The sequence below is a fragment of the Bubalus kerabau genome, chromosome 18, assembly GCF_029407905.1.
Source record: "Bubalus kerabau isolate K-KA32 ecotype Philippines breed swamp buffalo chromosome 18, PCC_UOA_SB_1v2, whole genome shotgun sequence".
Lineage (NCBI taxonomy): Eukaryota > Metazoa > Chordata > Mammalia > Artiodactyla > Bovidae > Bubalus > Bubalus kerabau.
In genome coordinates, this window is record NC_073641.1 from 37,239,961 (window position 1) to 37,267,459 (window position 27,499).

Below are 27,499 nucleotides of genomic sequence, written 5' to 3' on the forward strand. Positions count from 1 at the left end.
CACATGCATTGAAGCCTCTGGAAAAATTCCATATGTACTTGTGAGAGAAAAAAGACAAATAATATCTTTGAATTACTATGAAAATAGTTTTGACTTTGCAGAATCCCTGAAAATATTCTAGGGACTGTCAGTTTTCTGTACCACAATTTGAGAGTTGCTGCCTTAGAAACAGCATTCAGGTGGAAAAACAAACCCAAATGGATTCAATTCAGCTTCTTTGAATTATTCACTAAATATTTTCTTTCAGTTTTGTTCAATGTTTTATGTAAGTTACCATTTAATCTGTAAGTAGCTCAATAAAAATAAGCAGACCCTTGAAGCAATTTAGTAATGCCATAACAAAAATATAATTTTGTTATCTTTTAAAGAACAGAGTAATTTGAGGCAGGTATCATTTGTGGATCCAAGGGCAAGAAAATTGGAGAAGGAAATGGCTACCCACTCCAGTATTCTTGCCTGGAGAATCCCATGGACAGGAGTGCCTGGAAGGCTATAGTCCATAGGGTCACAGAGTCAGACACGACTGAGCATGCACATACATGCACGCAGAGGTGGGGCGTGGAGGACAGCAATGAACGAAATAGATGAAGATGGTCAAAAGATGCAAACATCCAGTTAAAAAATAAGTCATGAAGATGTAATGAACAGCATGATAACTATGGTTAATACTGTATTGTATATTTGAAAACTGCTGAAAGAGCAGATCTTAAAAGTCCTGATCACAAGAAAAAGAACTGTAACTCCATATGGTGATGGATGTTACCTAGACTTACTGTGGTGATCATATCACAATATATACAAATATTGAATCATGTTGCATACTTGAAACTAAAAAAAAAAAAAAAAAAAACAGGCTCAAAGCAAGAGTTGTGTCGTAGGGTTCCTTGGTTTAGCTAAAAGCAGTTAGTTTAAAAGGGAAAGCATGCTTGCTGAATCAACAGTGGCCTCTAATGGCCAGAGGAACTATAATTTCACTAATACTTTTAACAATCAAAGCATGTATTTCTTTTTTGCAGCAACATCTTGACAACTGAGTTAGTAGAAATTAATGTTAATAATATAATTGCTAGGTCAACTGTGGGTTTTTTGTATGCATTTAGAACAGTTTTTAAATTTTCAATGAAAGTATTAATGTTTTATAGGGCTTCCCAGGTAGCTTAGTGGTAAAGAATCTGCTTGCCAGTGCCAGAGACTTGCGTTCAGTCCTCGGGTCAGGAAGATCCCTGGAGAAGGAAATGACAACCCACCCCAGTATTCTTGCCTGGGAAATCCCATGGACAGAGGAACCTGTCAGGCTACAGTCCATGGGGTCACAGAGAGTCAGACATGATTTAGTGACTAACCAACAATTAATCTTCTATATTTTAAAGGAAAAGCAAAAACACCTGTTGCTTTTGGATAACTTGCTTTATGAATAATTCAGAATACTCATGTTACTTTTTCTTCTTTTTCACCTGTTTCATTCATTTAGGGAATTTTTTTGTTTGCTTGTTTTTTTTCAATGTGTTTAATTTTTTTTTCCCTCTCTCTAATCCAGGTAATCCTTCCTGATTCTTACCGCTCTCATTTTCTATTATTATTTTCCCACTGAGCAGCCCTTGCTACTCTTTATCCAATTTAAATTCTTCTTGGTGGTGGGTTAGTCGCTAAGTCCTGTCTGACTCTTGTGAATCCATGGACTGTACTCTGCCAGGTGACTCTGTCCATGGGGATTTCCCAGACAAGAATACTATTGGAGAAGGAAATGGTAACCCACTCCAGTGTTCTTGCTTGGAGAATCCCAGGGACGGGGGAGCCTGGTGGGCTGCCATCTATGGGGTTGCACAGAGTCGGACACAACTGAAGCGACTTAGCAGCAGCAGCAGCAGGCAAGAATACTGGAGTGGGTTACCATTTCCTTCTCTAGGGATCTTCCTGACCCAAGGGTCAACGCCAGGTCTCCTGCATTGATGGAGGTCTCCTGCATTGCAGGGGGAATCTTTACCAACTGAACCACCAGGGAAGCTCTTACTTGCTGCCTAATTAGGCTATTATTCATACATCATTTCTTTATTTATGCAGTATAAATTTACTGGGCTTCCCTTGTGGCTCAGCTGGTAAAGAATCTGCCTGCAATGCAGGAGACCTGGGTTTGATTCCTGGGGTGGGAAGATCCCCTAGAGAAGGGAAAGGCTACCCATTCCAGTTTTCTGGCCTGGAGAATTTTGCAAAGAGTCGGACACGACTGAGCGACTTTCATGTTCAACATTCATGAATTTAATATATCTCACATTTTTTTTAATAGTTGAAAGGGATTGAGTTAAAGGAATCACTTGTCCTTGATACACAGCAGGATATTGGTTAAACCAGAGTGAAAAACCCAGTTCTCCAAATTTCCAAACCTGCACTGGCTCATGAATCCTTTTGGTATTAAGCACAACCTGCTTTTCTTGACATTCAGAGCTCACTTTTTGGCCAACCAGTTACTATGACCTATCTCATTATTAGCTTTAGACAAGCTGCCTTTCACCACTGCTATGATCATTGCTTGTGTCCTACTCTTTTCATTTCCACCCCTTTCTACATTAGATTCATCTTACAGTCTTAGCTGAAATTTTAAATATTTACCCTAGAAAAGTAGACTTCCCTGGTGGCTCAGACGGTAAAGCGTCTGCCTGCAATGCGGGAGACCTGGGTTCGATCCCAGGGTTGGGAACATACCCTGGAGAAGGAAATGGCAACCCACTCCAGTATTTTTGCCTGGAAAATCCCATGGACAGAGGAGCCTGGTTGGCTATTGTCCATGGGGTCGCAAAGAGTCGGACACGACTGAACAACTTCACTATCTATCTATCTAGAGAAGTCAGTGTTTCTGTAATTTCTTTTATAACAGTTCTACAAATTTATTACATACTTATGATCTTATATTTGTTACATATATATATCTGTTCTATCAAGAGATGATTAAACTTTTATTTCAACAGATATTAAATTGAATGACTTTTCCCTCACTGATTGCTCATTGATTTGTAAGAAAAACATCCATCCTCCAATTTACACAGAATTTAAGAGTTTCTTTGCACATATTTTTCCTGGAAAATAAGAATGGTTTCATCTGTAAAAACTTTTAAATTACAGATACCCATTTTATAGCACTACACTTGAGATTAATAGATTAGAATTTAATACTTGAAATTCTAGACATCATCAGATCATATGCATCCTCATTTACAAATGAGAAAACTAAGACATCGAGAGGACTGATTTCCCAAGGTAACAGTTTATTAATGTTTGATTTGGCCCTGAAAGCCAGTTGGCCTGGCTTCTAGCCACTTCTTTTTAGAATATGTTGCATACATCTTAACAGTCCTTATATGTGTAATAATAGATCAGTAAGTATTAAAATACAAATTATAGTCATAGGATATGAGAATTTTCTCACCCAGAAAGATCAGTTTCTTATACCTTTTTCCTTTCTTCTCCTTTCTTCTCCATTTTTAATTAATGAAGGATACTGTTTAGAAGCAAATGTGGAAGATTTTATAGATTTTAAAATTATTGGAGACATATATTTTATGTCATGGAGCAGTATTCTGTAATTTCATATGAATCTTGTCATACATTTACATGTCATGGAGCAGTATTCTGTAATTTCATATGAACCTTGTCATACATTTACATGTACTCTACCCAACATAGATCTTTCCTTTGAATCTGTAAAGGACCTAACTGGATATCAATTAAGTTTTATATTGTATCCTCTAATTGTGTCATGATACAAGTCTTATTTTTCAGAAGAATTCTGAATATAGTTATATCTAGGAAAGGTTGATTATCCCCAATATTTATTACCACCCAAATTGAAGAAAACGTTTTCATCTACTCCCATTCTAAGGACCTGTTATTTTGAAATACTTCATCTAACAAATAGTCTTTTATTTATTAAACAGTAATAGCTACATAATTTTTCCTTGTTTTCCAAATGGAAGATATATGTTATCTGTTTTCAGTATTCCAAATGTTATTGCCAATTAAATTTTTCATTTAAAGTGAGATTCAACAAAAGTTTTTATCACCAGGGGTATAATGTTTCCAGCACAGTTTTTGAAATATTAGAAATAGATTATGGAGGGATTCCTGCCTACTCTGAAATAGCAAATAATCATGAGTGAGCTCCCCATGACCGGGATCTAAGGGTGGCCTCTAAGAGCTGAGAGCAGTCACCACAACAATCCGAAAGAAAGTGAGGACTTACAAAAAAAAGATTATGGGTTATTAAACTTTGGCTTTCAGTATAGCAACAAATGATAGTTAGAGATGGGGGATTATTATGTTTCATTTTACTGCAGTCAAAGTAAGAAAGAATGCGGGCCCAAATCAGAGTTTGAAAGTGGAAAGAATTGGGTTAATGAGGTAAATTGATAGGATAGAGTGGTGATTATATATGAAGAAAGGGTCAGGAATGTAATAATATAGAAGTATGTTGACAGCTATTGTCACCACTGGTTTAGTTTGTCTGGTTACTGAAAAGTTGTTTAAAATAGAATTAAGCTTTTTTTTTTTTTTTTTTTGCCTTTTCATTCTATTCATGGGGAGCCTGGCATGTTGCAATTCATAGGGTCGCAAAGAGTCAGACAAGACTTGGCGACTGAAAAACAACAAGAGCTCCTCTTATCCTCTCGAATAAGCTCCTATTCTGGAGGAATTTAGAGTCTCTGAAAGATTATATCTTGTTAGTCAACTAATTTATAGTCTGGACTATTACGGGAAAAAAGCCAACACTGTTTGCCATGGTAATGATTAACATTTATTGTATCAAATATCTGTTGTATTAGCCCTTTGACATGTTCATATGAAGCAGAAGATTAAAATTGATGCCTTGGTCTTAAAAATATTCTGTGGTCTTAAACACCTCTGTCTGAACAAGATAGGTTTCGAAAATGTATTAGGAAATAATTTCTTTTTCTAATTTCTCCCTGTTACAGATGATTACTGTGAATGCTTCCTTGTTTCCTAGCTCTGTGGCCAACTCATTAATAGCAGTTGGAAATGATGGACTTCAAGAAAGAGACAGAATGGTTCGAGCATGCATTGCCATTATCTGTGAACTAGGTCAGAATTATTCTTTGAGTAATAAAAATACAGTATTTTAGAAAGAATATATAACATTTTTAATGTGAATTCTTTAGGTGTTGGTTAAAAATAAGAATATGAAAAAGTAGGACATTCCTGATAGGGAAGTAGTGGACTTACTGTTTAAACAGATTATTTCAAAGAGACATTTAAATTCTACAGATTTTAAAAGTTTTACTCATCATGAAATTTAAGGTAAAGGAATTGTCCAAATTCTAGTAATTAGAATAGAATCTCTTAAAGTGTGATTCTCAGACATTAGTTAACCACACTATGTATCTTGATGTGAATGAAAAACAATTCCCTATGTATTAAAAAAAGAATTCTAAATACAGGTTTAAAGAGTTAAAAAATATGGGGAGAAAAATGGATGAATTTTTTCTGATTGTAAGGAAAGGGAGTTTTGAATTATCGAAAGAAATCAAACATTTCATCAGCTGTAGATTTTATTATAAGGAGGTAAGAAAACATGCCATGCCAGAACAAAGAAAAAATAAATATAACAAATATGATAGGTAAAGAACTTATTTATATACAGATCAGTAGGAAAAATAAGTAATTCTCAAAGAAATGCATGGCTAATCAAAGTATTTTAAAGGTTTAAAGTTAAACCTCCCTTATAACCAAATAAATATAATTTTAAATGACAAGATAAGATCATATTTTTCCCCACTGAAATGGTATAGGTTACATTCACTCTAGATAAAATAAATAAATTAATAACAAAATTTAAAGGAACAGAAGAGCCAAGCCTTTAATTGAGAGTCTAAAAAGTACTGTGCGCAATACCTGTTGGTTTAAAGAGAAAGTCAGATATTTGATCAAGAAAATTTTTAAAAATCATGAAGATTTGACTACCTATCAATAAGTGGGATTCCTGGAAAGTCATATATTCAAGTTAACTTTTCATTAGAAGATACTTTTATAATTATGCAAAACATAATGAAAATAGTGAGTGAACCCAAGAAATAGAAAAGGAGGGAAAAAAGTCAATTTTAAGATAAGCAAGAGGAAAGCAATAATAATTTTCAGTCTTAGTGAACAAGATAATTTAATCTGTGTTAATTGGAGGAAGAAAATGATAGACACTATTGTTTTAGATACACAGATTGTTTGAAAAATGCAAAGGTCAGAGAAAGAAAAGGTTAATAGGATAAGGAAGAGAATGTAATATGAATTTTGAAAAGTATGAGATGAACTTTTTATATAATTCAAAATCTTATTGAAATGAATAGATTTTAATTTCCAGTTGACTCAAAGCAGAACACGTGATGGATCACAAACCATCGAAGTACTTGATGAATTAATTGCCTCCAAAAAAGACTCATTCACTTCTGTCTTAAAATATTGTTTCAAAGAACAAATAATTCTCATACACTGTAATCAAATTGATTGTAATTTGTAATTAATTTGTAATCAAATTAAAAATGTGTAAATTTAGCAATTTTTAAAATGAAAGTAACATTTTAAATATATAAACGCACACATACCTACATAAAGTGAAATAATTAAGATGCTACTATGAGAACATTTTTGAAAAATAATAAATGGAGGGGAAGAGTTTTTTTTTTTCACATGTATTTAAAAAATCTTAAGCTAGGTTATTAAAGAAAAAATGAAAAAGAGTCAATAGTTGCTTACCCTTACACATAGAAAACTTCAGAAAGCATGCTGGGATAATTGAATAAACATTTGAAAAAAATTGAGTTTATCATTATTAAACCAGAGTCTATTTCCTGAGAGATTTAAAACTGAAATGTTCACCATGAATTCAGTTAAAGCACACACGTGTGTGTGCGTGCATACAAAGAGAATGCCTGATCTTTGAAGTAAGGGAGGAATTTCTGAGCTTAAAATCTAAAGTTATTATTAGAAGTCAGCTAAAAGATTTGAAACAGATAAAGGGCTAATCTTTCCCCTATATAAAGAACTCCTGGCAGTTGACAGGAAAGAACTTTTCAGTAAAACATGGACAAAGGATATGAAAAAACAATTCAGAAGACACTAAGAAAAAAAAATTTTGTCCATGTTTTACTGAATACTATAAAGTTTTTTCAGTCAGAAAGCTCAGTTTTAAAATAAAATCCCAGATTTCTGATTATTTTTAATTATTCCCTATGTAATATGTTAAGTTTTTCTTCTTTATTTTAGCACTTCAGAATCCAGAGGTGGTTGCCCTTCGAGGTGGACTGAACACCATCTTGAAAAATGTGATTGATTGCCAATTAAGTCGAATAAATGAGGCTCTCATTACTACAATTTTGCACCTTCTTAATCATCCAAAGACCCGACAGTATGTACGAGCTGATGTCGAATTAGAGGTAGGATCTTTAATATTCTCTTGTAATTTTAAAATATGACTTTAAATACATACTCTTACTTTGAAATTTTAAAGTTAATAGATGCAGCACAGCATTAATTATTAAACCTAAATTAACATAAGTTTGGCTTATTCCAGCAATATTTTATCACTCATTCAATTTGGTTTGAATTGAAAGAATTCTCAAGAATATTTCATCAACATGTGAAGTTTATTCATTTCTTTATTATCTGTGAAAACTTGACTGAGCAAATTTGAGCACAATTAAGGTTTCATAGACATTTACCTGGAGAAGGAAATGGCAATCCACTCCAGTGTTCTTGCCTGGAGAATCCCAGGGATGGTGGAGCCTGGTGGGCTGCTGTCTATGGGGTCGTACAGAGTCGGACATGACTGAGGCGACTTAGCAGCAGCAGCAGACATTTACCTGTTTATTTAAGAAGACAATTTCTTTTTAAGGACTGCAGTGTATTAATTGTGTGGGAATAGCTCCTGCTAATTATGTACTATTTATTTATTATACCATGCTAAAATTTTCTGAACTTGGGAGCACTTGTTGGCAACTAATGGCCATATACAATTGAAAAAAATAGAATAAATATCTTTTAAAAAACACACTGTTGTTTTTCTGTTTTTACTAATTCAGTGTTGTTTTTTCAGTTAGTCTAAAATAGTAAGGCTATTTTTCTATAATAAACTGTGTAGTAGAGTTTGGAATAAAATTATCACAAGTTGTGTTCTTTCTTTCTCTCCCCCTGTCATTTTTGGCCTTGTCTTGTAGCTTGTGGAATACTTAGTTCCCTGACCAGGGATTGAATCTGGGCCCTTGGCTGTAGAGTGCAGAGTCCTAACCTCTGAACCACCAGAGAATTCCCACAGACTATTCTTACAGTTTATTTGTGTGAATATATTCAATATTACATTGTTGTCCATTGCAGGTATTATTCAGAGTAAGCTTACTATGTTTGTATTTGGGTGTGAAATTATGCAAATTATGAAAGATTTATCGTTCCCTACTTTGCCTGTTTAGATCATTTTATGAAACTTTCTTAAATGTTATAGTTCTGGTTTTATTAGGGCTACTAGAAATATTTTGATATTATAAAATTGACATTAGCTTGTATCATTAACAAATTTCAATACAACTTTCTCCTTAATAAATGATTTTAAATACATTATTCATGGGAATCCAGTGGGAATGAGCTGGTATTTTTGATATTTCACAGTGTATTTTGCTTTAAGTGTTTTCTTTATCAAGTGGGGAAACTGCTTTTAAGATTCGAGAGATGATCACAATAAAGAAAGATGTGTATAGACCTGTTTTTTTTCTTTTACCTATATTATCGTACAGCAGATTAGCAGAGCCTTTGTGTATATGAAAAAACCCTCAAAGAATACGGTGGACTTTTTAAGTACACTACCATCTTGGCTTCTTTCTTGTTTTTTTTTACAAATGTTAGTGTTTTTTTTCTTTAACAAGATTCCCCTGGTGTAGCATAGTGATTGAGAGCATAGACTTCAGGCTTTACAGATCTGATTTTGATTTTTTTGTTCTATAACCTACTAGCTTTATGATGTGGGGCACATTATTAGCCTCTTTTGGATCCATTTTTCACTAGGTAAAATAAAATTCATGGTTTTTACTTTAATTATTGTGAAGAATAAATACTATAATAATAATGGTAATAGTAATAACAACTAGCATTCTTGTAAAGCTTATAATAAGTTAGGTAATATTTCCAAGTGTTTTACATATATTCATTCTAATCTACATAAATGTTTTAGTTAGCACTTGACACATAATTAATATTCAGTAAATACTGATTGCCTTGGATATTAAATCATTATCATTCAGTTCAGTTCAGTTCAGTTGCTCAGTCGTGTCCAACTCTTTGTGACCCCTTGAATTGCAGCACACCAGGCCTCCCTGTCCATCACCAACTCCCGGAGTTCACCCAAACTCATGTGCATCGAGTCGGTGATGCCATCCAGCCATCTCATCCTCTGTTGTCCCCTTCTCCTCCTGCCCCCAATTCCTCCCAGCATCAGGGTCTTTTCCAATGAGTCAACTCTTCGCATGAGGTGGCCAAAGTATTATCTTCTACTTTATCGTTATCTTCATCCTAGAGTTAAGAGAATCTTGTCCCCATTTTTATTAATTATATTTTTATAAATTTTCACTCTAATTTGATAACTTTTTCCTATTCTTAACATGTTCCAAATTCTGAAGCAATTCTGGATGAGTACTTAAAGATTTAAGTTCAAAACTTATGAAGTATGTAGAAAAAATACCCAGTCTCTCACTGCTGAAGAGAAAAAAAAGTTTGCTAAAATCTCTATTTATAGTTTTGGAGGTCCATTCTTTAGAAAAAGGAAAACCCAAGGTACACTCAAATCGTAACAAAATTGCAGTGGTGGCTCGGTTTAACTCGGTGATTAGAGTAAGCTGATCACTCCCTTTAATTGACCTGACTACAGAGGAAAGGGTGAACCGTCTCTAATGAAGATAACATCGCTTGGAACCTTTAATCAAATCTGCAGTGTCCATCATTCAGTCAAAAATTTGACTATGTAAATGAAAAAGGATACATGTAAAAAGTTATGACTGTGTAATTGAAAACTCAAAAGTAATTCCATAGACTCATATCCACAGGTGATTCAGATACTGCAGCCAGAGGGACAAGATTTTAAAACACCCATGACTAACTTATTAAGAAAAATGGAGAAAAAGAAGAAAATAGATAAAATAATGGAAAATTTTACCATCTAATTGGAATATGAAAAATAAATCAAATGGAGCTAGTATCAAAAAATACAATACCTGAAATTCTGAACTAGATGAAATTAAAAACTCATTTTGGACAAGAAGGTGTCATTAGTAAACTGAAAGAGAAGTCAAAAATCAAAGCATTTGCAGGTGGGTAATAGGAAGAAAATGAACAGAACAAAAGGGATAAAACATAATTGTTGTCTTTGGAAAAGAGAGAGAGAATGAGCAGAAGCAAATATCCAAAGAAACTGTGTTCAAAACTTTGTTTTTAAAACTGGTGAAACTTCATAAAGCTCAGAAAACTCAAGATACTATAAAGAAAACAACTCATAGGCACATCATGGTAAGATTGTTGAAAACCAAGATAACTAAAAATCTTAAAATCAGCTTGAGAAAAAAAGACTACTTTCAAAGGAACAAATCTGACAGCCGATTTCCCAACAGAAATAGTAGAACCAGAAGACAGTAGAATGGCATCTTTAGAGTGCAAAAGGAAATAATGCCACCTCCCCAGAGAAAATGTCTTTCAAAAACAAAGGTAAAATAAAGATTTTTTAGACTAACATAAAAAGACCCAAGGAAATCTAAAGAAACACTATTCTTTCTTGGATTCCTTGCCTTTATGTCATGAAGACTGTAATGCAGCCTATAATGAGGCACACATGAGAAGGAACTCAGCCTTGTTGATAACAATTTGCATGTTGTGAGTGAACCATCTTGAAGTGGATTCTACAGCTTTAGTCAAGCCTTGAGATGACTGTAGCCCTGACCAATATTTTCACTGTGATGTTATGATGGACCCTGAGTCATAACTGCACAGCTAAACTCTTCTAGAGTCCTAACTCACAGAAGCTATGTGAGATAATAAACATTTATTGTTATTTAAAAAATGAGACAGACACAGAGGAAGGTTAAAGGGACTCCTTGCTGCTGCTGCTGCGTCACTTCAGTCGTGTCCGACTCTGTGCAACCCCATAGACGGCAGCCCACCAGGCTCCGCCGTCCCTGGGATTCTCCAGGTGAGAACACTGGAGTGGGTTGCCATTTCCTTCTCCAATAAGGGGCTCCTTAGAACGAAAATGATCTGAGACAAGGAAATGCAAGAAAGAATGAAGGGTGGCATAAAAAGGTACACATGTGACTAAATATAAAAGACTACTCATTGCCAAAAGCAGTATTTGTAATGTCTTAAGTATTTTAAAATTCAGACCACAATATAGTCACTGCAGAGCAGGGGGGTTAGGTAAATGCATTATAGTAGTTTAAGTTCTGAAATACATGAGTTTATTAACAAGATTGCTAAATACAAAGGACAATACACAAAAATAACTTGGATTTCTTTATACTAGCAACAAAAAGAATGGAATTTATAAAATAAAGACATTTAAATAATGTTCAGAAATAAGCAACACTAACTCATAGTGTTAGAAATCTGTGTAGTCATCTTGGGGGGAGAAGAAGGAGGCTTTGATGATGCTAGTTACAGTGAGTGTGTTTAGTTTGAGAAAAATCTGTCAAACTTCACATTCGTGATTTGTGCACTGTTTAATAGGTACAATACCTGTCAATTTAAAAGTTCAAAAACTGTACATTAAAAGAAATCGTTCAAATATATTCCTTGATGATGAGTTTGAAGAAATAAGCTCTTCAAATAAGCTCTAGTTGGGATTATTAGAGATACAGAGAAGTTGGATGAATTTTAGCTTGTTAAAGGAAGAGTGCATTTTATAAGGACTCTTTTTTCTTGCTTTTTCCTTTTATTAGCGAATTTTAGCACCCTATACCGATTTTCACTACAGACATAGTCCAGATACAGCTGAAGGACAGCTAAAGTGAGTACCATGTGTGTTGCTGTTTAAAATTTTTAGATTTGCCTGATTTTGCATGTCAAGCCAGAGCAAAATGAGTTTAAGTAAATTTACTGTTTCATGGAGTTACATTGTAGTTCTCTTGTAATTAACTATGGCTTAAAAAAATTAAAAGTAAGCTTTTGGGAAATTTAAAGACTTGGAATTAGTGTCTTATTTTAATAATCTAAGGTAGGTGGCAGTAGAAATCTAGACCTTTAATCATTTCTCTGTTGTACATTTGTTGTTGTTCAGACACTAAGTCATGTCTGACTCTTTGCGACTCCATGGACTGCAGCATGCCAGGCTTTCCTGTCCTTCACTGTCTCCCGAAGTTTGCTCAAGCTCATCATGTCCATTGAGTTGGTGATGCTACCCAACCATCTCATGCTCTGTTGCCCCCTTCTCCTCCTGCCCTCAGTCTTTCCCAGCATCAGGGACTTTTTCAATGAGTCTGCTCTGCGCATCAGGTGACTATAATATTGGAACATCAGCTTCAGCATCAGTCCTTCCAATGAATATTCAGGATTGATTTCCTTTAGGATTGACTGGTTTGATGTTGCTGCCCAAGGGACTCTCAAGAGTCTTCTTCAGCCCATTGTACATATTTTTAGCATAATTACATTGAAATGCTAAAAGAATCAAATAATAATGAGTAGAATGAAGAGCTGCCTTAAATTGAGTATGCAGAAAGATAAGCCATGTAGAATTTTGAGAGTAAGGTTAATAGGGAAATAAAAGGAGATAAAGATTATTTTCCAGAAATGAAGTAGGATGATTTTTCAGAGTCTTTTGGGAGAGAAAAGCACGTGTTCGCTAGGAATGCTGGAATAATTATATTTAAATTGATTTAGAGGTCAAATAATACACTATCTGTGGAGTTTTGCCAGTGACACCGTTCCAATAAATATGCTTTCAGGTGTAGCATAGTAGGTTTGTTGAATTGCATATATACATGTTTTTTTAATTCCTCCACTAAGTTTGGGAACATTGTAAATGGGCATATTTTTGTTGTTTTTCATTTTTCTCCAGAATTAAAAATAGCGGTTTCATATCTTGAAATACCTCCATCACTGTGGATGCATTGCATGCTAACTAACATCATTTCCTGAGCTAAGAAATTAAGAATAGTTGTTCTCTAGTTAAGACTTCTCAGATTTTATTTTTGCTAAGTTATGAATTGAGATTCTTCAGCCCCTTCCTTTCTTGGCTCCCTGTGACACTTGGGCATTCTCCTTACTGATGAAGAATGTATCCATTTTCTATTGCAGCATGACAAACCATTATAAATATAATGGTTTAAAATAGCATTAGTTTATTAGTTCACAATTCAGTAGGTTAGAGGTCTGGCATGGTTCTTATCTGGAGGTTTTAGTGAAGAATCCATTTATCTCTAAGGTCACTCAGATTATTGGCAGAATTCATTTCTTGCTCTTGTACAACTGAAGTTCCTGTTTTCTTGATGTCAACTGGGGCCTTCTCTCAGCTTCTAAAGGCCACCTTCTTGTCTTGGCACATGGCACTCTCCATCTTCAAACACAACAGAAATTCCTTGAATCTTTGTGCTTTGAATCTCTCCCTGACTTCCTCTTCTCCCTCCAGCTAGAGAAAGCTCTCCAGATCAAACCTACCAGATGATCTGCATATCTTAAGGTCTGTTGGGCTGTATGATATAAACATAATCACAGTCATGGCAGTGACACCATATTCATAGGGATCCAGGGATTAAGACCTGCAGTCTTGAGAAGAAAGGGGCATTTAGAGAAGAAAGGTAGGCATTGCCTACCAGGATAAGTAAGAAATGAACCAGGGTACTTAGAGGTGTGGTTGGGTGGGAAGTATATTCCACCAAAATCCTATCTTTCCTGTTTGGTTCAATACTTCTCTTTCCTTAAGTTTCTGGAGTATGGGCAGTTTCTGTAGCATGGGTACATTATGGCTAGGGCATAAGGAAATGGATGGATTGGTTTTGTTTTGTTTTTCAATAAAGCTACCAATTTATTGAATAGGTTAGAGAATGGGTTACCAGGCAGTCAATACAAGTGTGTCACAAACATTTTTAAGATAAGGAGCACCAAAAGTTTAGTCACACAGTTATCTAATTCTCATTTCTTTCACCACCCCATGTCCCCATTTTAGCTTCTGTTACAGTCTCATGTTGATTAGTACAGCAGAGCTCAGTGTGGTTGGTCTGTATGTGGGGGGATATTTTTAACTATTTTGTTCCACTTTTATAAACTGCTTGCTTACCATTCTTTAATTTGATTTTCTTTCATTGTTCTCTATTCTTTATGTTTTTGTTTTTTCCCTTACCAACTCTCTAGATTTTTGTATTCTCAAATTGTTAAGAACTTTATTAGAAAAGTGAAAAATATGGCACAGAAAAGAAATGGGCTGTTGACAGGGTAGAGATGGTTGAGGTAACATAAAAGTGCATGATTGCTAATTAAGTAAAACTGGCCATGTGCCATACATGAACAGTATTTAACAATGTAAATAGTTCTATTGGTTAATTGATTATCATAAACTATTACATAGAAAGACACAAGTGAGATGATTGGACACCAATTATAAAAGAAGAAAGGAGCTGGTAGTAGGCCCCAGCTGATGAGAACCAAAACCTCAGTTATACAACAGCAAGAGAGTGGATTCTGCCAACAGCCTGAATGAACTTAGAAGTAAATGAGTCAGATCAGATCAGTCGCTCAGTCGTGTCCGACTCTTTGCGACCCCATGAATCTCAGCACGCCAGGCCTCCTTGTCCATCACCAACTCCCAGAGTTCACTCAGACTCACGTCCGTTGCGTCAGTGATGCCATCCAGCCATCTCATCCTCTGGCGTCCCCTTCTCCTCCTGTCCCCAATCCCTCCCAGCATCAGAGTCTTTTGCAATGAGTCAACTCTTCTCATGAGGTGGCCAAAGTACTGGAGTTTCAGCTTTAGCATCATTCCTTCCAAAGAAATCCCAGGGCTGATCTCCTTCAGAATGGACTGGTTGGATCTCCTTGCAGTCCAAGGGACTCTCAAGAGTCTTCTCCAACACCACAGTTCAAAAGCATCAATTCTTCGGCGCTCAGCCTTCTTCACAGTCCAACTCTCACATCCATACATGACCACTGGAAAAACCATAGCCTTGACTAGATGGACCTTTGTTGGCAAAGTAATGTCTCTGCTTTTGAATATGCTATCTAGGTTGGTCATAACCTTCCTTCCAAGGAGCAAGCGTCTTTTAATTTCATGGCTGCAGTCACCATCTGTAGTGATTTTGGAGCCCAGAAAAATAAAGTCTGACACCGTTTCCACTGTTTCCCCATCTATTTCCCATGAAGTGATGGGACCTGATGCCATGATCTTTGTTTTCTGAATGTTGAGCTTTAAGCAAACTCTTTCACTCTCCACTTTCACTTTCATCACCAGGCTTTTTAGTTCCTCTTCACTTTCTGCCATAAGGGTGGTGTCATCTGCATATCTGAGGTTATTGGTATTTCTCCCAGCAATCTTGATTCCAGCTTGTGTTTCTTCCAGCCCAGCATTTCTCATGATATACTCTGCATAGAAGTTAAATAAACAGGGTGACAATATACAGCCTTGACAAACTCCTTTTCCTATTTGGAACCAGTCTGCTGTTCCATGTCCAGTTCTAACTGTTGCTTCCTGACCTGCATACAAATTTCTCAAGAGGCAGATCAGGTCGTCTGGTATTCCCATCTCTTTCAGGCTTGTCCACAGTTTATTGTGATCCACACAGTCAAAGGCTTTCGCATAGTCAACAAAGCAGAAATAGATGTTTTTCTGGAACTCTCTTGCTTTTTCCATGATCCAGCGGATGTTGGCAATTTGATCTCTGGTTCCTCTGCCTTTTCTAAAACCAGCTTGAACATCAGGAAGTTCACGGTTCACATATTGCTGAAGCCTGGCTTGGAGAATTTTGAGCATTACTTTACTAGCGTGTGAGATGAGTGCAATTGTGTGGTAGTTTGAGCATTCTTTGGCATTGCATTTCTTTGAGATTGGAATGAAAACTGACCTTTTCCAGTCCTGTGGCCACTGCTGAGTTTTCCAAATTTGCTGGCATATTGAGTGCAGCACTTTCACAGCATCGTCTTTCAGGATTTGGAATAGCTCAACTGGAATTCCATCACCTCCACCAGCTTTGTAGTGATGCTTTCTAAAGCCCACTTGACTTCACATTCCAGGATGTCTGGCTCTAGGTCAGTGATCACACCATCGTGATTATCTGGGTCGTGAAGATCTTTTTTGTACACTTCTTCTGTGTAGTCTTGCCATCTCTTCTTAATATCTTCTGCTTCTGTTAGGTCCATACCATTTCTGTCCTTTATCGAGCCCATCTTTGCATGAAATGTTCCCTTGGTATCTCTAATTTTCTTGAAGACATCCCTAGTCTTTCCCATTCTGTTGTTTTCCTCTATTTCTTTGCATTGATCGCTGAAGAAGGCTTTCTTATCTCTTCTTGCTATTCTTTGGAACTCTGCATTCAGATGCTTATATCTTTCCTTTTCTCCTTTGCTTTTTGCTTCTCTTCTTTTCACAGCTATTTGTAAGGCCTCCCCAGACAGCCATTTTGCTTTTTTGCATTTCTTTTCCATGGGAATGGTCTTGATCCCTGTTTCCTGTACAATGTCATGAACCTCATTCCATAGTTCATCAGGCACTGTATCTATCAGATCTAGGCCCTGAAATCTATTTCTCACTTCCACTGTATAAACATAAGGGATTTGATTTAGGTCATACCTGAATGTTCTAGTGGTTTTCCCTACTTTCTTCTATTTAAGTCTGAATTTGGCAATAAGGAGTTCATGGTCTGAGCCACAGTCAGCTCCTGGTCTTGTTTTTTCTGACTGTATAGAGCTTCTCCATCTTTGGCTGCAAAGAATATAATCAGTCTGATTTCAGTGTTGACCATCTGGTGATGTCCATGTATAGAGTCTTCTCTTGTGTTGTGGAAGAGGGTGTTTGTTATGACCAGTGCATTTTCTTGGCAAAACTCTGCCCTGCTGCATTGCGTATTCCAAGGCCAAATTTGCCTGTTACCCCAGGTGTTTCTTGACTTCCTACTTTTGCATTCCAGTCACCTATAATGAAAAGGACATCTTTTTGGGGTGTTAGTTCTAAAAGGTCTAGTAGGTCTTCATAGAACCGTTCAACTTCGGATCGGATTCTTCAGCGTTACTGTTTGGGGCATAGACTTGGATTACTGTGATATTGAATGGTTTGCCTTGGAAACAAACAGAGATTATTCTGTCGTTTTTGAGATTGCACCCAAGTACTGCATTTCGGACTCTTTTGTTAACCATGATGGCTACTCCATTTCTTCTGAGGGATTCCTGCCCGCAGTAGTAGATATAATGGTCATCTGAGTTAAATTCACCCATTCCAGTCCATTTCAGTTCCCTGATTCCTAAAATGTTGACTTTCACTCTTGTCATCTCTTGTTTGACCACTTCCAATTTGCCTTGATTCATGGACCTGGCATTCCAGGTTCCTATGCAATATTGCTCTTTACAGCATCGGACCTTGCTTCTATCACCAGTCACATCCACAGCTGGGTATTGTTTTTGCTTTGGCTCCATCCCTTCATTCTTTCTGGAGTTATTTCTCCACGGATCTCCAGTAGCATATTGGGCACCTACTGACCTGGGGAGTTTCTCTTTCAGTATCCTATCATTTTGCCTTTTCATACTGTTCATGGGGTTCTCAAGGCAAGAATACTGAAGTGGTTTGCCATTCCCTTCTCCAGTGGACCACATTCTGTCAAATCTCTCCACCATGACCCGCCTGTCTTGGGTTGCCCCACGGGCATGGCTTAGTTTCATTGAGTTAGACAAGGCTGTGGTCCTAGTGTGATTAGATTGACTAGTTTTCTGTGAGTATGGTTTCAGTGTTTTTGCCCTCTGATGCCCTCTTGCAACACCTACCGTCTTACTTGGGTTTCTCTTACCTTGGGTGTGGGGTATCTCTTCACGGCTGCTCCAGCAAAGCGCAGCCATTGCTCCTTACCTTGGAGGAGGAGTATCTCCTCACCGCGGCCCTTCCTGACCTTCAATGTGGGGTAGCTCCTCTAGGCCCTCCTGCGCCCACGCAGCCAATAATACCTAATTATTTAATAATATTAGTGAATATACAGCTTGTTGAGCTTGCTTGGTAGAGTAAGTAGAATAAGCTTGCTCAGATAAGTTTGGGACAAGACTCTTGAAGTAAAGAGAACACATGTAGTAACAGAGGTTTATGTGGTAATTTTCTTTGCTAAAGGGCAGTCTTTTGACAGAGATGCTTCTTAAGCAGGCTGGTGGTGTTGCCAGTGCTTACAGGTGTTAGTGAGCTATCTAAGAATAGTTTTCAGAAAGAGCAGGAAAAGTAGAACTCAGAAAAGCAGAATTTATAATTTGTTTTAAAACGTGAATTTCACATGTGGGAAGGCGTGATCAGTACATAATTGAGTAATTTGCTTTGAGGTAGATCTTATCTTTATTTTTTTTAATTATTTTTAATTTCCTATGTAATACTTAAATATTAAGTAGTGATAGCTGTTACTCTGATATAGTAATAGGGCAAAACTTACTTTTTATTTAAACATTTAATTTGTTTGACTCTACCCCCACCCCATCCAACAGAGAAGACAGAGAAGCAAGGTTTCTAGCCAGTAAAATGGGAATCATAGCAACATTCCGGTCATGGGCAGGTAAGTTCCTCTGTGTCACTTTGTAACATATAAGACAAACTTGACTATTTTTTCAAATGTTAACTTATTGTAGCATCTCATTTATATGTTAGCATGGTCTTTTTTTATGTGTTATCATTAGAACCAAGAGGGGTTTAATACACAGTATTAAAATTGACCATTTGTAAGTCAACATGCTGATGATAACCTAGGCATTTAAATAAAAAATTTGAACATCATCTGTACCAAAAAAGATTTTAAGAATGTTAGTTGAATACATAGCTAAAGTTTCTTACCTTAAAGTATAATGTAGAATGTTGTAAATACCTAATAAGCAAGATAGTAGTCCCAAATACCTTTCCTTTTGTTTCTTTATTTTGTTTTGGGATGTGTTCTTTAAATTTCTTATTGAAATATAGTTGATATATAATGTGCTTCTGGTGTATAGCAGAGTGATTCAGATAGAGAGAGAGAGAGATATATATATATATTCTTTTTCATATTCTTTCCATTATTGTTTGTTATAATGAATATAGTTGTCTGTGCTATACCTATATTGTAGGACCTTGTTTATTTTATATATAGCAGTGTGTATCTATAAATCCCAACTCCTAATTTATTGCTCCCTCACTTCTTTTCCCCCTTGGTAACCATATGTTTGTTTTCTCTGTTTGCAAGTCTGTTTATGATTTCATAAATAAGTTCATTTGTATCATATTTTAGATTCCACATATAAGTGATATCATATGGTATTTGTCTTTGTCTGACTTCATTTAGTATGATGATAATCTGTAGGTCCATTTGTGTTGCTACATATGCCATTATTTTATTCTATATTATAGCTGAATAATATTTCATTTTATATATATACCACATCTTCTTTATCCGTTCATCTGTTGATGGACATTTAAGTTGCTTCTGTGTCTTAACTATTAAAATAGTGCTGCGGTGAACACTGGGGTGGATGTATCTTTTCACATTACAGTTTTCTCTGGATATATGTTCAGGAGTGGAATTCCAGGATCATATGGTAACTCTATTTTTAGTTTTTAAGGAAACCTCCATACTATTTTCTATAATGGCTACATTAATTTACATTCCTGCCAATAGTGTGAGAGGCTTTCTGTTGCTCCACAGCCTCTCCGGTGTTTATTATTTGTAGACTTTTTAATGATGGGCATTCTGACTGGTGTGAGGTGATAACCTCATTGTAGTTTTGATTTGTATTCGTCTAATAATAATTAGTGATGTTGAACATCTTTTTGTGTCCCTATTGACCATCTGCATGTGTTATTGGAAGACATATCTACTTAGGTCTTCTTCCTTTTTTTTTTTTTATTAGATTGCTTTGTTTTTTTGTTACTGTGTTGTGTGAGCTGTTTAGATATTTTGGAAGTTAATCCCTTGTCAGTTGCATCATTTGCAAATACTTTCTCCCATTCTGTAAGTTGTCCTTTCATTTTGTTTAAGGTTTCCTCTCTATGTAAAAGCTTAAAAATTTGATTAGGTCTCATTTGTCCATTTTTGCTTTTTTTGTAAAAATTTTTTTATTGGAGTACAGTTTAAATACAGTGTTGTGTTAGTTTCAGGTGTACAGCAAAGTGAATCAGTTATACATATATCCACTTTAAAAAAAAATTTTCTTCTCAAATAGGCCATTACAAAGTATTGACCAGTGTTCCCTGTGCTATACAGTAGGTTATTATTAGTTATCTGTTTTATACATCAGATCAGATCAGATCAGTCGCTCAGTCGTGTCCGACTCTTTGCGACCCCATGAATCTCAGCACGCCAGGCCTCCCTGTCCATCACCAGCTCCCGGAGTTCACTGAGACTCACGTCCATCGAGTCAGTGATACCATCCAGCCATCTCATCCTCTGTCGTCCCCTTCTCCTCCTGCCCCCAATCCCTTCCAGGTTCAGAGTCTTTTCCAATGAGTCAACTCTTCTCATGAGGTGGCCAAAGTACTGGAGTTTCAGCTTTAGCATCATTCCTTCCAAAGAAATCCCAGGGCTGATCTCCTTCAGAATGGACTGGTTGGATCTCCTTGCAGTGCAAGGGACTCTCAAGAGTCTTCTCCAACACCACAGTTCAAAAGCATCAATTCTTCGGCGCTCAGCATTCTTCACGGTCCAACTCTCACATCCATACATGACCACTGGAAAAACCATAGCCTTGACTAGATGGACCTTTGTTGGCAAGTAATGTCTCTGCTTTTGAATATGCTATCTAGGTTGGTCATAACCTTCCTTCCAAGGAGCAAGTGTCTTTTAATTTCATGGCTGCAGTCACCATCTGTAGTGATTTTGGAGCCCAGAAAAATAAAGTCTGACACCGTTTCCACTGTTTCCCCATCTATTTCCCATGAAGTGATGGGACCTGATGCCATGATCTTTGTTTTCTGAATGTTGAGCTTTAAGCAAACTCTTTCACTCTCCACTTTCACTTTCATCACCAGGCTTTTTAGTTCCTCTTCACTTTCTGCCATAAGGGTGGTGTCATCTGCATATCTGAGGTTATTGGTATTTCTCCCAGCAATCTTGATTCCAGCTTGTGTTTCTTCCAGCCCAGCATTTCTCATGATATACTCTGCATAGAAGTTAAATAAACAGGGTGACAATATACAGCCTTGACGTACTCCTTTTCCTATTTGGAACCAGTCTGTTGTTCCATGTCCAGTTCTAACTGTTGCTTCCTGACCTGCATACAAATTTCTCAAGAGGCAGATCAGGTCGTCTGGTATTCCCATCTCTTTCAGGCTTGTCCACAGTTTATTGTGATCCACACAGTCAAAGGCTTTCGCATAGTCAGTAAAGCAGAAATAGATGTTTTTCTGGAACTCTCTTGCTTTTTCCATGATCCAGCGGATGTTGGCAATTTGATCTCTGGTTCCTCTGCCTTTTCTAAAACCAGCTTGAACATCAGGAAGTTCACGGTTCACATATTGCTGAAGCCTGGCTTGGAGAATTTTGAGCATTACTTTACTAGCGTGTGAGATGAGTGCAATTGTGTGGTAGTTTGAGCACTCTTTGGCATTGCCTTTCTTTGGGATTGGAATGAAAACTGACCTTTTCCAGTCCTGTGGCCACTGCTGAGTTTTCCAAATTTGCTGGCATATTGAGTGCAGCACTTTCACAGCATCATCTTTCAGGATTTGGAATAGCTCAACTGGAATTCCATCACCTCCACCAGCTTTGTTTGTAGTGATGCTTTCTAAGGCCCACTTGACTTCACATTCCAGGATGTCTGGCTCTAGGTCAGTGATCACACCATCGTGATTATCTGGGTCGTGAAGATCTTTTTTGTACACTTCTGTGTAGTCTTGCCATCTCTTCTTAATATCTTCTGCTTCTGTTAGGTCCATACCATTTCTGTCCTTTATCGAGCCCATCTTTGCATGAAATGTTCCTTTGGTATCTCTGATTTTCTTGAAGAGATCCCTAGTCTTTCCCATTCTGTTGTTTTCCTCGATTTCTTCGCATTGATTGCTGAAGAAGGCTTTCTTATCTCTTTTTGCTATTCTTTGGAACTCTGCATTCAGATGCTTATATCTTTCCTTTTCTCCTTTGCTTTTTGCTTCTCTTCTTTTCACAGCTATTTGTAAGGCCTCCCCAGACAGCCATTTTGCTTTTTTGCATTTCTTTTCCATGGGGATGGTCTTGATCCCTGTTTCCTGTACAGTGTCACGAACCTCATTCCATAGTTCATCAGGTACTCTATCAGATCTAGGCCCTGAAATCTATTTCTCACTTCCACCGTATAATCATAAGGGATTTGATTTAGGTCATACCTGAATGGTCTAGTGGTTTTCCCTACTTTCTTCTATTTAAGTCTGAATTTGGCAATAAGGAGTTCATGGTCTGAGCCACAGTCAGCTCCTGGTCTTGTTTTTTCTGACTGTATAGAGCTTCTCCATCTTTGGCTGCAAAGAATATAATCAGTCTGATTTCAGTGTTGACCATCTGGTGATGTCCATGTATAGAGTCTTCTCTTGTGTTGTTGGAAGAGGGTGTTTGTTATGACCAATGCATTTTCTTTGCAAAACTCTATTAGTCCTTGCCCTGCTGCATTACGTATTCCAAGGCCAAATTTGCCTGTTACTCCAGGTGTTTCTTGACTTCCTACTTTTGCATTCCAGTCACCCATAATGAAAAGGACATCTTTTGTATACATAGATGTTTAAACATTTTATACATACATGTTTTATACATAGTAGTGTAGATATGTCAATCCTGGTCTTCCAATTTATCCCCACCTCCATCCCCTGGTAACCATAAGTTTGTTTTCTACGTCTATGACTTGACTTTACTTCTGTTTTGTAAGTAAGTTTATTTGTATCCTGTCCCCTTTTCTTTAGATTGCACATGTAAGCAATATCATATCTGTCTTTCTGTGTCTGAATTACTTCACTCAGCATGACAGTCTCCAGGTTCATCCACGTTGTTGCAAATGGCATTATTCTTTCTTTTTATTGCAGTAGTAGTGCATTGTATATATGTACCACATATTCTTGGTATATCATGTTCTTAGTTTGTGAAAATGACTATGCTATCCAAAGCAATCTACAGATTCAGTGCAATCTCTGTCAAATTACCAATGGCATTTTTCTCAGAACTAGAACAAAAATTTGTATGAAAACACAAAAGGCCCTGAATAGTGAAAGCAATTTTGAGAAAGAAAAAAAGGAGCTAGAGGAATTAGTCTCCCTGACTTCAGACTAGCCTACAAAGCTACATTTATCAAAATGGTATGGTATTGGCACAAAAACAGAAATATATAATCAATAGGAAAGGATAGAAAGCCCAGAAATAAACCCACTCACCTATGATCAATTAATCTATGACAAAGGAGGCAAGAATATGCAGTGGAGAAAAGATAGTTTCATCAATAAGTGGTTGGTGCTAGGAAACTGGACAGCTACATATAAAAGAATGAAATTAGAGCATTCTTTGCACCATACACAAAAATAAATTCAAAATGGATTAAAGACCTCTAAGGCCAGACACTATAAAACTCTTAGAGGAAAATATAGGCAGAACACCCTTTTACCCAAATCACAGCCTGATCTTTTAAAAAAATTTTTTATTCATTTCTCCTAACGTAGTGAAAAAAACAAAACAAACCCAAATAAACAAATGGGATCTAATTTAACTTAAAAGCTTTTATACAGCCAAGGGAACCATAAACAACAGAAAGGCAGCCCTCAGACTGGGAGAAAATATTTGCAAATGAAGCAACTGTCCAAGGGATTCATCTCCAAAATATATAAATGATTCATGCAACTCAATATTAAAGACCCAAATGAAATGACTCAATCAAAAAATGGGTGGAAGGTCTAAATAAACATTTCTCCAAAGAAGACATACAGATGGCCAAAAAGCAGGTGAAAAAATGCTCAATATCATTAGGAAATGCAAATCAAAACTACAGTGAGGTATCACCTAACACTGATCAGAATGGCATTGTTAAAGAATCTGTAGGCAGTAAATGTAGAGAAGGTGTGGAGAAAACGGACCCCTCCTACACTGTTACTGGGAATGTAAATTGAAACAGCCACGATCGGAGAACCATATGGAGATTCCTTAAAAAACTAAAAATATCGATAGAGCTACCATATGATGTAGCAAGCCCACTCCTGGGCATATACCCAGAGAAAGCCATATTTTTGCTTTTATTTTTATTGCTGAGCAGTCCAGAATTTCTTGAGAACCTTTTTGAATGTAATTTAAATGGTAAAATTATTGATAATCTCTACTTGGTTGGAAATTCAGAGAATGTTTGAAGTATACTATCACTTATGATGATCAAATAATATAATAGTGTAATTTAGCTTTGAAAAATGTCACATTTTGTATTATGAATACATCTTTTGAAATTCAAATCAGTAATTTTTTTTATCCTTTATAGGTATTATTAATTTATGTAAACCTGGAAACTCTGGGATTCAGTCTCTAATTGGAGTACTTTGCATTCCAAATATGGAAATAAGGGTAGGTAAAAATTACTCTGTATCAGAATTTTAGTGGAGGAAATTAATTGGAGAAAAGTTTCAGGTGGTGTTTTTTCTCATGAATTGTTAATCTGTATCACAGAACATTTTAAAAATAGAGGAATAAATATTTATGACTTAGTTGTACACTAAGGAATATGAATCATTTGAAACAATGCTGTTGTTAGGAACTATGGATGTATTAAAATTATATTAAAATATGACATTAATTATGCCTTTTCTTTCTTTGAAATTAACTATGCTTTATTTAATAAAAGGTATAGACATTTCACAGGGGCATTCTCATTGTAAAAGTTTCAAGCAATACAGAAAACTATACTTAGGGAAAAGTAAGCATAGTAGTTATGCAACTTATGCCTTCTAACTTTTATTTTTATGTTATGAGCAATGGTTTTGATTAAAATTGGGGTACTTACATGCTTAATTATTAGACATAGCCCTAAATTATTAGGGCTTTCCTGGTGGCTCAGATGGTAGAGAATCTGCCTGCAATGCAGGAGACCCAGGTTCTCTCCCTGAGTTGGGAAGGTCCCCTGGATAAGGAAATGACAATCCACTCTAGTTTTCTTGCCTGGAGAATTCCATGGGCAGAGGAGCCTGGCGGGCTACAGTCTGTGGGGTCGCAGAGAATCAGACACAACTGAGTAACTAACACTTCACTTTCTAAATTATTAATGTATACGAATTGTATAAAACAGCTAAAACAGGTTGAAATTAGAGGGAAAGAAATTAACTCTTCACAAGGTTCTTCCTTTTCCCGTTCTACGTTTTTCTATTAATGTTCAAAGGAACAAAACTTGCCCCCCTGTTTCTAATTATTAGTACAAATATTAGCTAGAGGTGCCTTGCTTAAAATGTGAACTAAAAATAAAAGCATCTAAACCATGGAAGGATGTAATTAAGGATGGAAAGATCTATAAGCAGGGAACTAAAGGTTCCAATTCAGTTGACTTCTTACTCAGCAAAAAAACATGCTCTTTTGAGTTTGGCCAGACTGAGGTTTGACTCCTGATTTTATTATTTATAGTTCCATGACCTTAGGCAAATTATTTTAAAACTTTAAATCTATTTCTTCATGTCTACAATGGGGATAATACAAGATTTATTGAAAAAGTTACATCATGTATATGTAGTAAGCATTCAGTACTTTTCTCTAATATAGGCAGATACAGTAGTTTTCTAAAATATAGTAGTTCTGTTTTTACCAATTTTTAAATCTGTGAATAGGACATTTAAAAATTTTTAAGTAAAGATTTATTCCGTAAAAACAAATGAACTGTATTTTTTTTTTTTTTTTTTACTTTCAGCGAGGTCTCCTTGAAGTGCTTTATGATATATTTCGTCTTCCTCTACCTGTTGTGACTGATGAGTTCATAGAAGCACTGCTCAGTGTAGGTAAGTATTGAAGTGCATTCACTGTTCATATATTGTAATTCTTTAAATGACTTACCTAATAGAGGCAGAATCCCTCGAAGGGAAAATACTAAAATAAGTATTGAATATCACTTTCTTTTCTTATTGCATATTTGTGGCATGAAATTAATATAAAAATAAAATCTCAGGTGAACTTCTAAAAAGAAATTTTAATTTCTTCTCTGTCATCCTAATTCCTGAAATTAGCAGTGAAATTAATAATAGAAGGATGGATCAAGAAAGGAAGAGAGGAGATAATAAGAAACCTTTTGCAATTCTCAAATTAGATTATTTGATTTTTTAAATTTTATTTTAGCTAAATGACTCTAAACCCTTGAATGAAGAAAGTTAAAGTTAGATTTATGTAAACCTTTCATTTACAGAAATCATTTTTTTCTGTACGCCTTTTTGAGTCTTTTTCTTTTCTCTTTTTTTAGCCAACAGTTAAAATTATTTATAGCCTGGTTGTATGCTATGCTGTGCTAAATTGCTTCAGTCGTGTCTGACCCTTTGCGACCCTATGGAGTGTAACCTGCCAGGCTCCTCTGTCCATGGATAGCTTGTTTAGCTGATGGTTATTTAAAGTGTTTCATTGATGTATTATTTTCTTCTATCTAAATTTATTTTAGATCCAGGTAGATTCCAAGACAGTTGGAGGCTTTCAGATGGCTTTGTAGCAGCTGAGGCAAAAACTATTCTTCCTCATCGTGCCAGATCCAGGTAGAATTTAAGTACAGAAATAATTCAGATTTATTACAGTTGCTATTGTTATGTTCAATTTTCTAGTGTATGAAACAAGATTTAAAATTTTCTGTGCTGTGTTTATTTCCAGGCCAGACCTCATGGATAATTATTTGGCACTGATACTCTCAGCATTTATTCGTAATGGACTTTTAGAAGTAAGAATTATAAACCTTCTTCTATTTTATTTTCTCTAGCAGTTCTTTCAGAGCAACAAACATGATGCATAGGTGTGTTCATGTATGCTATTTTGCAACTGTGATATTTTCTTTTTATTTTCAAAGGGTTTGGTTGAGGTAATAACAAACAGTGATGACCATATCTCAGTTAGAGCCACCATCCTTTTAGGAGAACTTTTACATATGGTAAGTTTAACAACTTTTGATAATGTTTTGTACATTAATGTTTTAATTTATGAAACAAGGCTATTTTAACAGTGTTACTTTGCATTATCTCAAAAACATAAGTTTGCATTTATTTGGATATATATCTTTGCATTACAAAGAACCCTTGATACTTTGTATCATATATATATAGGCTAGTGTTTTAAATGGAAAAAATGTAAAGTACTGAATACTCACTTTCAATGTTGACATTTTGAGTTCA

General features: G+C 36.0%; 1 protein-coding gene across 4 annotated transcripts in view; it reads left to right on the forward strand.

Annotated features, from left to right (window-relative positions):
* The window catches only part of RICTOR (RPTOR independent companion of MTOR complex 2), a 136,687-nt gene that overhangs the window by 68,706 nt on the left and 40,482 nt on the right, over positions 1–27,499 (forward strand). For all 4 annotated transcript variants that reach the window (XM_055554724.1, XM_055554725.1, XM_055554727.1 and 1 more), the window contains 9 exons: positions 4,965–5,091; positions 7,264–7,433; positions 11,967–12,034; positions 18,682–18,749; positions 24,637–24,719; positions 26,047–26,134; positions 26,782–26,872; positions 26,985–27,051; positions 27,178–27,258. In XM_055554724.1, the coding sequence (XP_055410699.1) occupies positions 4,965–5,091; positions 7,264–7,433; positions 11,967–12,034; positions 18,682–18,749; positions 24,637–24,719; positions 26,047–26,134; positions 26,782–26,872; positions 26,985–27,051; positions 27,178–27,258 (843 nt within the window). The remainder of the gene's footprint in view (positions 1–4,964; positions 5,092–7,263; positions 7,434–11,966; positions 12,035–18,681; positions 18,750–24,636; positions 24,720–26,046; positions 26,135–26,781; positions 26,873–26,984; positions 27,052–27,177; positions 27,259–27,499) is intronic.